General features: G+C 39.4%; 1 protein-coding gene across 2 annotated transcripts in view; it reads left to right on the plus strand.

The window, feature by feature from the left end:
- Positions 1 to 12900, plus strand: part of tmlhe (trimethyllysine hydroxylase, epsilon) — a 294616-nt gene that overhangs the window by 272636 nt on the left and 9080 nt on the right. For both annotated transcript variants that reach the window (XM_051934393.1, XM_028815427.2), the window contains one exon: positions 2340 to 2478. In XM_051934393.1, coding sequence (XP_051790353.1) covers positions 2340 to 2478 — 139 coding nt within the window. The remainder of the gene's footprint in view (positions 1 to 2339; positions 2479 to 12900) is intronic.

The raw sequence follows: 12900 nt of genomic DNA on the forward strand, positions 1-12900 counted from the left end.
TGGAAAAAGGCTGCTCACTCACAATCCCCTTGTAACCCGACAGAGCTTGACCAGTTTTGCAAAAAAGAACAGGGAACAATTGTGGTGTCCAGATGTGTGAAGCTGATACAGACCTACCCACAAAGACTTAATGATGATATTGCTGTCAAAGTTGCATCTGCTAAATAATGACTTGAAAGGGATGACTGCTTATGCAATCAGAATTATTTACGAACTCTTTGAAATTACTTTTTTTCCCCCACATATTATATAACGTTTGACTCGTCTCGAATGTCTAGCTAGGCAAGATGTTGCTTTTTTTTTGGTGTTCCTCCCTTATTTTTAGTTTTGTAGATCCAAAACACCCTACTTTTTAGGCCATTTTTGCCCCATACTTTGTGCAGGAAATTGCACCTTTATGATAAAGAGTAAACTGTTAGGTGTTTTCAGTAAAAATGATCAGAAGTACTTGAAGTTGTGGAGGCCACATCATCCCCATGGGGTTGACGCCTTAATGAGATACGAGAAGTGAAATTTGCTTCTTTTTTTAAAAAAACTAAAAGAATGGGGATTGGTAATTCAGACATGTGGAGTGACCTTTAATTTCGAGATTGGGGATCATGAATTATAATATTTTTGATATTTTATTCTTTACTGATGGTCCTAGCCCTCTAAGAGCCACTCCCAAGAAGGTTAAAAATGACAAATTTAAAACATAAGCATGTGGATATAATTTTAGACTATTTCAAGGTCGGTGATTGCAACTATGATGTTACATCTGAATTTTTCTATTACAATTAAGAAAATGTAGATTTTAAACATTTTTACTGAAACACACATTCTAATTTCAAATCTCACAACAACAACTGAAGTTAGAAGGACTTGCACTACACTTTGAAGGTATAGTTCCAACACTTTTGTGGAATTATTAAGCAGGTACTTTTTTTTTTACTACTTACATGTCTCCACTCTGCTTTCCAACTGGCTCCCTGGCCACCTGCAGAAACTGCCCATTTATCAGCTGCTGAGCTGGAAAGTAGGATAACTCTCTTGCATCAGATTAGAGAGAGCAGATAGATAGATAGAATGAATGAACAAACTTTATTTGTCCCCATGGGGAAATTTGGCTTTTTACAGAAGCTCTTTAGATAGGTAGATAGATATATACACACACACTATGGTCTGGACACACACCGGAATGACTTATATAGTTCCTCTGAGTTTTAAGACCAGTCCAACCTCTCCTTAATGCACACCTTCAAGTACTTGTAGGATTGGACCACCTTTACTTCCACTCCCTGAATCATTTTACATTGAGAGTTATCACAGCACTGTGTACCTGCACTTGGTACGGAGCACTGTGCAAGAACAGTGTAGTTTGTACCATTGTATTGTATTTCTGAGGTGGCAATTATAGATTGACCATCTAGCTCTGTGAAGAGGATTACTTCTGTTTCATTTTGTGTGTTGTATGTACCCCATTTTTGACACCCATCATACGCCCAATCTACCCAGAATGTACCTCTTCATTTAAACTTTGTACAACCTCCCTTTGCTAATATAACAGAATGGAGTCTTCTCTTGTAACCTTTTATAAGGTTGGAGAATACAGAGCATGGCATCTGTGACTATTCTTTGTTACATAATCTCTCTAGATCATCCAGGGTCCTAAGGAAATTTATGTTCTGTGTCTCCTTACATTTTGTATCCCAGTTAATCAGGAAGTCATTGATTTCAGGTGCAAAGTTCCTATACACTCGAATCACCTTAACAATTTCCAATTTAAATGGTAAACGTGCTTCAGTTACATTGTTTCACATTAATTTCCAAGGGTGCCAACAAATGGGGCACATGTGTTTTTGTTAAAAAATAATTTTCTTGATGAGGGTTTTGTTTTTCTTTGAATGAACTTGTTTCAATTAAAAGTCAGATGTTTCTCATTTTTCAGTGCATGATGACTATTCTGCAGCAAACTGATTTTTTTCTAACCCTTCTTACTAATTTTTACAAGGGGTGACCATAGTAGTGGAGGGCACCGTATGTACAGTATATATACAGTATATTTTATACTTGAAGCACTGGCAGATTAAGTGACTTGCTCAGAGTCACATAATGCATCATAGCATTTGATTGAACCAGCAACCCTTGGATATAAAATTCGATATCTTAGTCACTGCACCACACTGACTGCATAATTGATTGTTTTGTTGAAATCTGGAAAGACCTGCAACCTGCATAGAGTGTATTGAACTCAACCCTCAAGTTTGCTTGCACTTTCTAAATAGAATATAATGAGATGTATAAGAGTTAACTACTAATACTTTACACCAAAAATGTGTTTTTTGTTTCCTGTCTTACAGGTATAATAACTATGACAGGGCTGTTATTAATACAGTTTCCTATGAATTTGTTGAGAAATGGTATGCTGCACACCAGACTTTGACTGCTGAACTGCGAAAACCAGAAAATGAGGTCTGGGTGAAACTCAAACCAGGAAAGGTATATTATATAAAGTGAAAATCTCTAGTTTCTTACTTTAAATAGCATACCCATTTTTTCATTTTTGGTAGAAGAATAAATTAACCAAAATGTAATTGTTAAGTAGTGCATTTTAAGGGCTTCACAGGTTAGTGGCTGTTCATGCTAATAGTGTGATTTTTTTTTTTCCCCCAAAACACAAAAATGGTCCAAAAGTAGTTGTATAAAACTAGTCATAAGTAAAGGAAAAGAGCTGCTTCTAGTAATTCTACAACCTCAAACTGAAGGCCTATCACACAAAAGCTTGTGATTGGTAATGTAATACAATACAATACAATTTATTTTTGTATAACCCAAAATCACACAAGAAGTGCCGCAATGGGCACTAACAGGCCCTGCCTCTTGACAGCCCCCCAGCCTTGACTCTCTAAGAAGACAAGGAAAAACTCCCAAAAAAAAAAACCCAGCAGGGAAAAAATGGAAGAAACCTTGGGAAAGGCAGTTCAAGGAGTGACCCCTTTCCAGGTAGGTTGGGTGTGCAGTGGGTGTCAAAAAGAAGGAAGTCAATACAATACAATACACAGAACAGAACACAAGTAATCCTCAATACAATATAATAGTAAAATAAAAATAAGTACAGAGCAGAATTTAACAGTAGATGATAGATATCACATAATAGGATTTGAATTTGAGTCCTGGAGACCTTGGCCATCAAGCTGCCTCTCCCTATTGGCCATTCCACAGCTAAGACAGCGCTGGGCCAGCCAATCTGATGAAAGGACCCCTCTACCCCACGATTCCTGCGATCCTCCATCAGGGATGACTTTACCTTAGGCAGGCAAAAGAACTTGGCAGGTAGGCAGTGGCACCAAGTGCCACATTTGAGTACCAAGAAGAGAAACAGAATAGGTGAGGATTAGTAAAAAATTATAACTGTCATATTGCTTATGTTTTAGTGCTAATGACTAACAACAGAGATGCAGTCTGTATAGTTAATCAGCAGCTCTACTCAGGATATGCTAAACTGAAATAGTGAGTCTTCAGCCGGGATTTAAAAGCTGAGACCGAAGGGGCATCTCTTATAGTAGCAGGCAGACTATTCCACAGTTTAGGGACCCTGTAACTAAAAGCTCGACCTCCCATTGTTATTTTATTAATCGTTGGAATCATAAGCAGACCGGCATCTTGAGATCTTAATGTGAGCTCTGGTTTGTAAGTCATGATAAGCCCAGATAAGTAAGCCGGACCTTGGTCAGTTAAGGCTTTATATGTTAAAAGGAGAATTTTGAAATCTGCCCTAATAACCGGGAGCCAATGTAAGGATTTAAGAACTGGACTTATGTGTTCTTATTTTCTTGATCTTGTAATAATTATTGCAGCAGCATTTTGGATTAACTGGAAGCTGTTTAAAGAACAGTTTGAACATCCAGTGAACACCGCATTGCAGCAGTCAATCCTGCTAGAAATAAATGCATGAATTAATTTCTCAGAATCCTGCTTATTTAGAAAATGCCTTAATTTCCCAACATTTTTAAGATGGAACACATACGATTTGAACAACTTTGTAATGTGTGCTTTAAATGACATGCTAGAGTCAAACATAACTCCTAGATTGCAGGCTGATTCAGTAAAATGAATGGTGATTCCAACCAAGTTAAATGATAACAGAATAGTGTTGCGATCAGTGTCATTCCCTTCAATAATTAACATCTCTGTTTTATCTGTGTTTAAAGACAAGTACCCTAAGTTCTTGTCTATAAGCCGCGGCTTATCTAAGGAAAAAAGTTGTGAAAATGAAAAAATAGAATATCGGCTTATACATAAGTCCGGCTTATACATCCATCGTGGGGGTGGCGTTCCAGAGCCACCCGCGAAATAAGAAAATCCGCGAAGTAGAAACCATATGTTTATATGGTTATTTTTATATTGTCATGTTTGGGTCACAGATTTGCGCAGAAACACAGGAGGTTGTAGAGAGACAGGAACGTTATTCAAACACTGCAAACAAACATTTGTCTCTTTTTCAAAAGTTTAAACTGTGCTCCATGACGAGACAGAGATGACAGTTCCGTCTCACAATTAAAAGAATGCAAACATATCTTCCTCTTCAAAGGAGTGAAGCAAACAAATCAATATGTCTGTTTGGCTTTTAAGTATGCGAAGCACCGCCGGCACAAAGCTGTTGAAGGCGGCAGCTCACACCCCCTCCGTCAGGAGCAGAGAGAGAGAGAGAGAGACAGATAAAAAAATCAATACGTGCCCTTTGAGCTTTTAAGTATGCGAAGCACTGTGCAGCATGTCTTTTCAGGAATCAGCTTTACAAAAGATAGCAACGTGAAGATAATCTTTCAGCATTTTTAGACGAGCGTCCGTATCGTCTAGGTGTGCAAACAGCCCCCCTGCTCAATCCCCATACGTCAGGATCAGAGAAAGTCAGCGCAAGAGAGACAGAGAAAAGTAAGCTGGGTAGCTTCTCAGCCATCTGCCAATAGCGTCCCTTGTATGAAATCAACTGGGCAAACCAACTGAGGAAGCATGTACCAGAAATTAAAAGACCCATTGTCCGCAGAAATCTGCGAACCAGCAAAAATGCGCGATATATATTTAAATATGCTTACATATAAAATCACAATTTAAATGACCGCTACGCGCGTGTTGACTCGGCGACGCCCAGAGCAGAAAGAACGCGCTCCGGCCGCTCCAACCGCGCCATGCGGGGAGTGAGAGAGACGCCAATATCTCACACTCTCTCCCCCCTTAAAGAAATTAAATGGGTGCGAGTGAGACCACTGACCTCCCTCCCTTCTATTAGTTATAGGTTATAGTACGTTCGGCTTATCCATGAGTCCGGCTTATCTATGATACGATTTTATTTTAAAAATTCGTATGATTTTTGGTCTCCGGCTTATAGACAAGAACCTAGGGTAGTTCTCAACCATCCACTCCTTTAATTCACTAACACAACTAATTAAAGACAACATTGGAGAAACTTCATTTGATCTAAAAGAAAGGTATAACTGGGTATCATCTGCATACTAGTAAAAGTTAACATGTTTTCTAATGATGGATCCCAGTGGAAGCATGTAAATTGAAAATAGTAAAGGTCCCAGTACTGAGCCCTGCATGACACCATATCTCACTTCTGTATATAATGATGGAGTCCTGTCAGCACATTTCTGTACATACTGGAATCGATTTGATAAATAAGAACTAGGTGCCTGGGTGCCTGTGACCCCAACATCATTTTCTAGCCGGTGCAGTAAAATAGAGTGGTCAATGGTGTCAAATACTGCACTTAAGTCTAACAACATAATTACAGTAATCCCTCACTTATCGCGGGAGATAGGTTCCAAGGCCGACCGCGATAACTGAATTTCCGCCAAGTAGGGACACCATATTTATTTAATTATTGAACGTGTATTTGGACGTTTTTAAACCCTCCCTGTATTGTTTACAACCCACCCTTTAGTCTATTAATAACAGGGACAACTGCTAAGCAATATGAAATTGGTAGATAAGTTTACACTTACTGTATAGCGAAGTACACATAGCTATATATGACGTGATAATGGTGATGAATATGCTGCGCAGTAAAAACATTGTGATCGGCAGTTGCTGCCGCTGCTTCTTTTTCACACACAGCACAGTGTAAAGTAAACCGCTTTTATTAAAAGAATCAAAACAATTGTCCAAAATACAGTAGAGCAGTCAATACATCTTTAAATAAATAATCCTTAAAACAGTTGTGAAGTGGAGGTTTAAAATACACAAGAATAACAATCCTTTAACACGAGGTTAAAACGTCAACAGAAAGCAGTCTTTAAAAACAGTGTCAGCGTCTGACCTGCTTCTCCCATGCGGGCTCTGCAACAGGCGAGACGCTCTTAATGCAGCTGACCTTCTCTATACTGTCCTGCTACAGCTGTTTGGCTCGCCTCACCGGTCATCCACCTTCCAGTCACTCTTGCCCTTCAGAATATTCTGCGAGAGCGACCACTGCTGCTACTCCTCGGGTGTTGGCCATACACCCAAGCTACCTGTACAGCTGCACACGAGCCTGCACTCGCTCGCTCGCTCGCTCGCACCGACTTTATTTCTCTCTCTCTCCAATGCTTCCTGCCTCCTCCTGCAACCTCCGTTTCATCTTTCCTTTTCCTCTTTTACTTCTCCTCTCCCCTTAACCGGCTCGCGCTTCTCTATATATGCGGGGAGGACATGGCAGCTGCAGCCCATTAGCCACAGGAACAATCATGGATGTGGGCAGTTTCCCACCTGTGCACTTAGGTGAGAAACGCCCACACTGCAGATCGCCCTGCGGCTCGCTACAGCTACCACGCCCCCTCACTAAGCCGCGAGCGCGGCGATTATTTATTTAAAACAAAACGGCCTTTGCTGGAAGAGCTGTGGACCCATAACACCACAGAGATACTGTGTGATCTAGGCATCAGTCAAAGCACCAATCACAGGCCCGATTAGAAAGCGGGAAGCTGTGATTTGTCGTCTCCCTCCCATGTAACAATCACAGCCCGTGTTACAACGCACTTAGTCACCAAACTTGTTTTGTTGTTCTTAGACTAGGAAATACTACTACGTGTACTATGTTTAAAAAACCGCGAAGTCGTGAATCCGCGGAAAGTGAACCGCGAAGTAGCGAGGGATTACTGTACAGTGGAGTTTCCTTCATCAGAGGATATCAGAATGTCATTTAATGGTTTAATAACTAACACTTTTAGTGCATCAGGTACTGTGCCATGCAATAATGAACTATTAATAATGTTAAGAATAGGTGATGCAAGAACATCCATTGCACTTTTTGCTAGTTTTGTTGGCACTGGATCTAGGGAACAAGTAGTGGGTTTCATTTTAGAAATTAAAGTTAAGACTTCCTGCTCAGTTACAGGATTAAAATTTCTAAAGTGTTGAATGCTATGTGAGACAGGGTCTGCCAAGCTAGTATGTGGTTTGCACTGTGATGCTTAGATCTGGGATCTTATGTTTTTAATAAATATAAGATACTGATGATTACATTAAATAAATATAAGATACTGATGATTACAAATGATTCAGATATGGTTTTAAAGTATTGTCTACTCAAAGTAGTTAAAGCAGTTGGATGATATGCAGACAGTTATTAATCCAGCCATCCATTTTGTAACCCTTCATCCTTAGTAGGATTGCTACAATAGGAGTGCTAAAACCTATTACATCAAACTTAGGGTGCAATGCAGAATCAGTCCCTGGACCACACACATTGGGAGCAGTATAGCATTGCAAATCCACCTGGTCTTGTTATTTGTCATAGAAGCTACACATTCTATCCATCTAATTCAACTGTTGATTAGAAAAACGTTAATATAAACCAGAAATTCACATATTTTGTTTTATTTATAGAACCATGGAACATATCCACACTATAGCAAGCTTTCTGACACAATCTAGAATTTCTGATACTGTAAAACAAAATAAAAAATACATTTTACTGCATTAGTTACTGATAATGTGTTTTGCTGTCTCTGTACCCTGTGCAACTTAGCAGTAACATTTAAGTCTTTGATGAGCTTCAACCAGTGCACTTAAGTCAGGTGTAATTTCTGATATTGTGTTTGCAGCATAGCAGACAGATGGTCATCACTCAGAAAAGATCTGTGCCTAGATTTGTTGAATTTCATTACTGAGAATGTCTGTTTACATAATGTTGATCCAAAGATGACAAGCATTCTCTGAGCTAGTCTCTTTAAGCATGGGAAATTCTTCTTTTTGAGAGAATTGTAGAATGTCAGTAATGCCACTGACTTGAAGTGTTCTGCCAGCAATGCATCAGACTGCAAGTCTATAAGTTGAAGTTGTGCCTCACTGGGGGCAATGTCCACAACACATGTGAAAGGAGAGGAGATGATGAACATTTCAGTTTCCAGTGATTTAAAGTCTTCAAATTGCCTAGAAAACTCACCATGCAGTTCCTGGAACATAGCTGCATATCTGTTAAGCTGATCATCAGATAGATTTCTCTCTTTCAGTGTGGGTAGGTGTGTCAATGTATCCCTCTCTATTTGTTGAGAGAGAGAAACAGCATCTTCCTCATGAAGGCCTTCCATAGGCTATGCATATCATGTGCAAGGAGAACATTGCCTTGCAGTTTTATATTGGTTCATTCATGACTGCGTTCACATCAACAGCAAATGCTAAATCGAATAACCACTCAGTGCAGCTTAGTTAAGGGATTGGTTTCCTTTCATTTGACAAATCTTTTGAATCTCTGATTTCAGATCCCAGACCTGTTTGAGCGCTTTGCCCAGAATGAACCACCTGACAGTTGTGTGGTAGCTCAGATTATTGTAATCAGTCTCATACTCCTCCAGCAGTGTAATAAACTGTGATTTAATGCCCCAGCCGTGATGAAAATTACGGCATTTGTTACAACATCAACCACATGATTAGATAGATAGATAGATAGATAGATACTTTATTAATCCCAATGGATTAGTTTTCTACACTGATTTACATAGCACTTCTTTGTGAATAATACAATGTACAAATATGATTTTTTTTGACTAAGTTATTCTGTCATCCTGCATCCTTTTTTAAAGTTTAAAATGTTTACCTATCAAATTAGGAGAACCATAACTTGTCACACCAACTAACTTTTCCTACTGTAGTCCTAACTTTTGCATGCATGTACAGACTTCTGCAAATAAATAATTACCAGTTGTCGACCCTTCCATTGACTGTATAGAAGCTGGTTCCTCTTGTCATTTCGAAGTATTTCATTATTGCTTTCATGAAAATCAGCAGCTGAGTCATGTTATGAATATCTCAGCTCTCATCCAAGGTCAGTGAGAAGTTGACAGTTCCCACCATACTCTTCAGCTGTAGTTCCAGATTCCCCTCGGTTTCCTCAACCCGTTTTGTAACTGTTCTATGTAAGAGGAACAAATGTTCATGTGCATCTTTCTTCTCTGGTCAGAGGATTGCCACTGGCTCCAGTAGTCACTCTTTAACAAATTCCCTATCAGAAAATGATTGGCTTCTTCTGGTAATTTTGTCAGCTGATATATAGCTGATTTTTACTGTTCTTTATTTTGCTGTTTGAAGCTAGGTAAAGAGTTCTTGCTGCTTTCGCAATTTAGCAAACAATTCTTCTGCAGTCCTCACCTTTTTCTCTTGAGATAAGTTTCTGTATTTTTTGCTGCATGTCATCTCTGAGTGACAAGTTGTAGTCTTTGAATGCAGTGATGTGCTCTCTAAATACCAAACAAACCTCTAACCTCTGTGAAAAAACACTTAGAAGTCCAGGATTTGTTCAATGATCTGCTTTCCATGTCAACTTTTCATTTTTTTTATTGCTTATCTGTGTCTGCATGGTCACATCTCACTGTGATGCAGGCTGACAAGCCCAGGCAGGTACTTGCCGTCAGCATCAATATGCGTAAACAGGAAAAAGTCACACACTTTACAAAATTTTAGTCTATTTTCTAGCTTGGTATGTGATTTGTCTGATCTCTCACGGGACAGTCCGAACAAAACATGGCCTGTACAATGCCCAGGTCTGCACTTGCCTGTTAAACTGTTTAAATACACTATCAAAAACAATGCTAGCTTTCCTTTAAGAGCTTTTACAATACAGTCTTGTTTACACCGTTTATTAATTTAAAAGTTGCATCTTTTCTAAATAATCCTAATATCCACACAAATTAAATTTCATGTGTTTTACTTAACAAATTGTAAAAAGTATAATTTTTTTCACCCTAATACACACATACACATCCACAATAATGTTTGTTATACAGGTGCTGGTCATAAAATTAGAATATCATGACAATGTTGATTTATTTCAGTAATTCCATTCAAAAAGTGAAACTTGCATATTAGATTCATTCATTACACACAGACTGATGTTTAATCAAATGTTTATTTCTTTTAATTTTGATGATTATAACTGACAACTAATGAAAGTCCCAAATTCAGTATCTCAGAAAATTAGAATATTGTGAAAAGGTTCAATATTGAAGACACCTGGTGCCACACTCTAATCAGCTAATTAAAGGCTTTTGCAGGTGTTTTGAGTTAAACGGTCTCTCGGTCTAGTTCTGTAGGCTACACAATCATGGGGAAGACTGCTGACTTGACAGTTGTCCAAAAGACGACCATTGACACCTTGCACAAGGAGGGCAAGACACAAAAGGTCATTGCTAAAGAGGCTGGCTGTTGACAGAGCTCTGTGTCCAAGCACATTAATAGAGAGGCGAAGGGAAGGACAAGATGTGGTAGAAAAAAGTGTGCAAGCAATAGGGATAACCGCACCCTGGAGAGGATTGTGAAACAAAACCCATTCAAAAATGTGGGGGAGATTCACAAAGAGTGGACTGCAGCTGGAGTCAGTGCTTCAAGAACCACTACGCACAGACGTATGCAAGACATGGGTTTCAGCTGTCGCATTCCTTGTGCCAAGCCATTCTTGAACAAGAGACAGCGTCAGAAGCGTCTCGCCTTTGGACTGCTGCTGAGTGGTCCAAAGTTATGTTCTCTGATGAAAGTAAATTTTGCATTTCCTTTGGAAATCAATGTCCCAGAGTCTGGAGGAAGAGAGGAGAGGCACAGAATCCATGTTGCTTGAGGTCCAGTGTAAAGTTTCCACAGTCAGTGATGGTTTGGGGTGCCATGTCATCTGGTGGTGTTGGTCCAAGGTCAACGCAGCCGTCTACCAGGAAGTTTTAGAGCACTTCATGCTTCCTGTTGCTGACGAACTTTATGGAGATGCAGATTTCATTTTCCAACAGGACCTGGCACCTGCACACAGTGCCAAAGCTACCAGTACCTGGTTTAAGGACCATGGTATCCCTGTTCTTGATTGGCCAGCAAACTCGCCTGACCTTAACCCCATAGAAAATCTATGGGGTATTGTGAAGAGGAAGATGCAATACGCCAGACCCAACTATTCAGAAGAGCTGAAGGCCACTATCAGAGCAACATGGGCTCTCATAACACCTGAGCAGTGCCACAGACTGATCGACTCCATGCCACGCCGCATTGCTGCAGTAATCCAGGCCAAAGGAGCCCCAACTAAATATTGAGTGCTGTACATGTTCATACTTTTCATGTTCATACCTTTCAGTTGGCCAACATTTCTAAAAATCCTTTTTTTGCATTGGTCTTAATTGATATTCTAATTTTCCGAGACACTGAATTTGGGACTTTCATTAGTTGTCAGTTATAATCATCAACATTAAAAGAAATAAACATTTGAAATACATCAGGCTATATGTAATGAATGAATCTAATATACAAGTTTCAGTTTTTGAATGGAATTACTGAAATAAATCAACTTTGTCATGATATTCTAATTTTATGACCAGCACCTGTATATGCTCTCCATCTGTTATTGCAGAGAAAGACAACATTCTCTAAATCCCGTCTTGTGGCTCAAAAGTACATTATTACCCACATTCATTTTTCTGGTGGCCCTTGTAGATGCTATCTTACTTGTGCTGTAGTGTTGTGGTCCTACGTTATACTGTCATTGTTTCAACCCTTCTGATGTTCCAGCCTTGGAAAAATACTGTCTTTTAATATTAGCAGGGTCACCTTGTGCATCTTATGACTTTCCATCAGGACTCTACACAACCTCTTTGTGAGGTTTGCCTTTCAGAGATGCTCCTACATTTCGGACCTCCGTAACCATACACTCATGTACAGCCAAACACTGCTTCAGTTTCAGGTCCTTCTAGGCTTTCTGGGAGAAGGTGCCTTCCTCTTAGACCTTTCATCACCAGAATTTGCTGAAATCCGCCTGCCATTTCTTGACTCTACTTGACTGGATGTTTTGAATATTAAAGGCTCTGCACCCTGTAGCTTAGAGCTTCCTTAATCTGCATTCCCCTTAGGCTTTGGCACATTAACTGACACTCCTCCTCTGAATCTGAAAAACTTGTATGTAAATTACTGCTCTTGGTACACAGCCAGCCATGGCTGACACATTACAGTATCTTACTTTATGCCAGGGGTAGGCAACGTCGGTCCTGGAGTGCCACAGTATGTGCAGGTTTTCGTTCCAACCCAGTTCCTTAACGAGAACTCAATTATTGCTGATGAAGCACATATTGCTTAAGTGACATTTTAATGCTTCATTTTAGTGGTCTCGCTTGTTAAGGTTCTCCAACCTTAATTGCTTATTTCAATCTTAAACTGCTGCATTCAGTGTTTTAATTGCTCCTTATTAGCAATAAGATGTAAAAGACAAAGCAGCCAGCAGTTCTCCAGCTAGCTTTTTTCCAATTATATCTGTGTGTGTTCATCATGCACGGTTTGATTTAATAAAACACTTAATAGAAAAATGTGACAGACTGAAAATGATCTGTTTTAAGCTTCAAATCATTTGGATGATATCCTTGGAAAGGAAAAAAATCTACGATATAAAAGCCTTACATTGCACAGACTAACAAGCCA

The sequence above is a fragment of the Erpetoichthys calabaricus genome, chromosome 12 (assembly GCF_900747795.2).
Source record: "Erpetoichthys calabaricus chromosome 12, fErpCal1.3, whole genome shotgun sequence".
NCBI classification, from domain to species: Eukaryota; Metazoa; Chordata; class Cladistia; order Polypteriformes; family Polypteridae; genus Erpetoichthys; species Erpetoichthys calabaricus.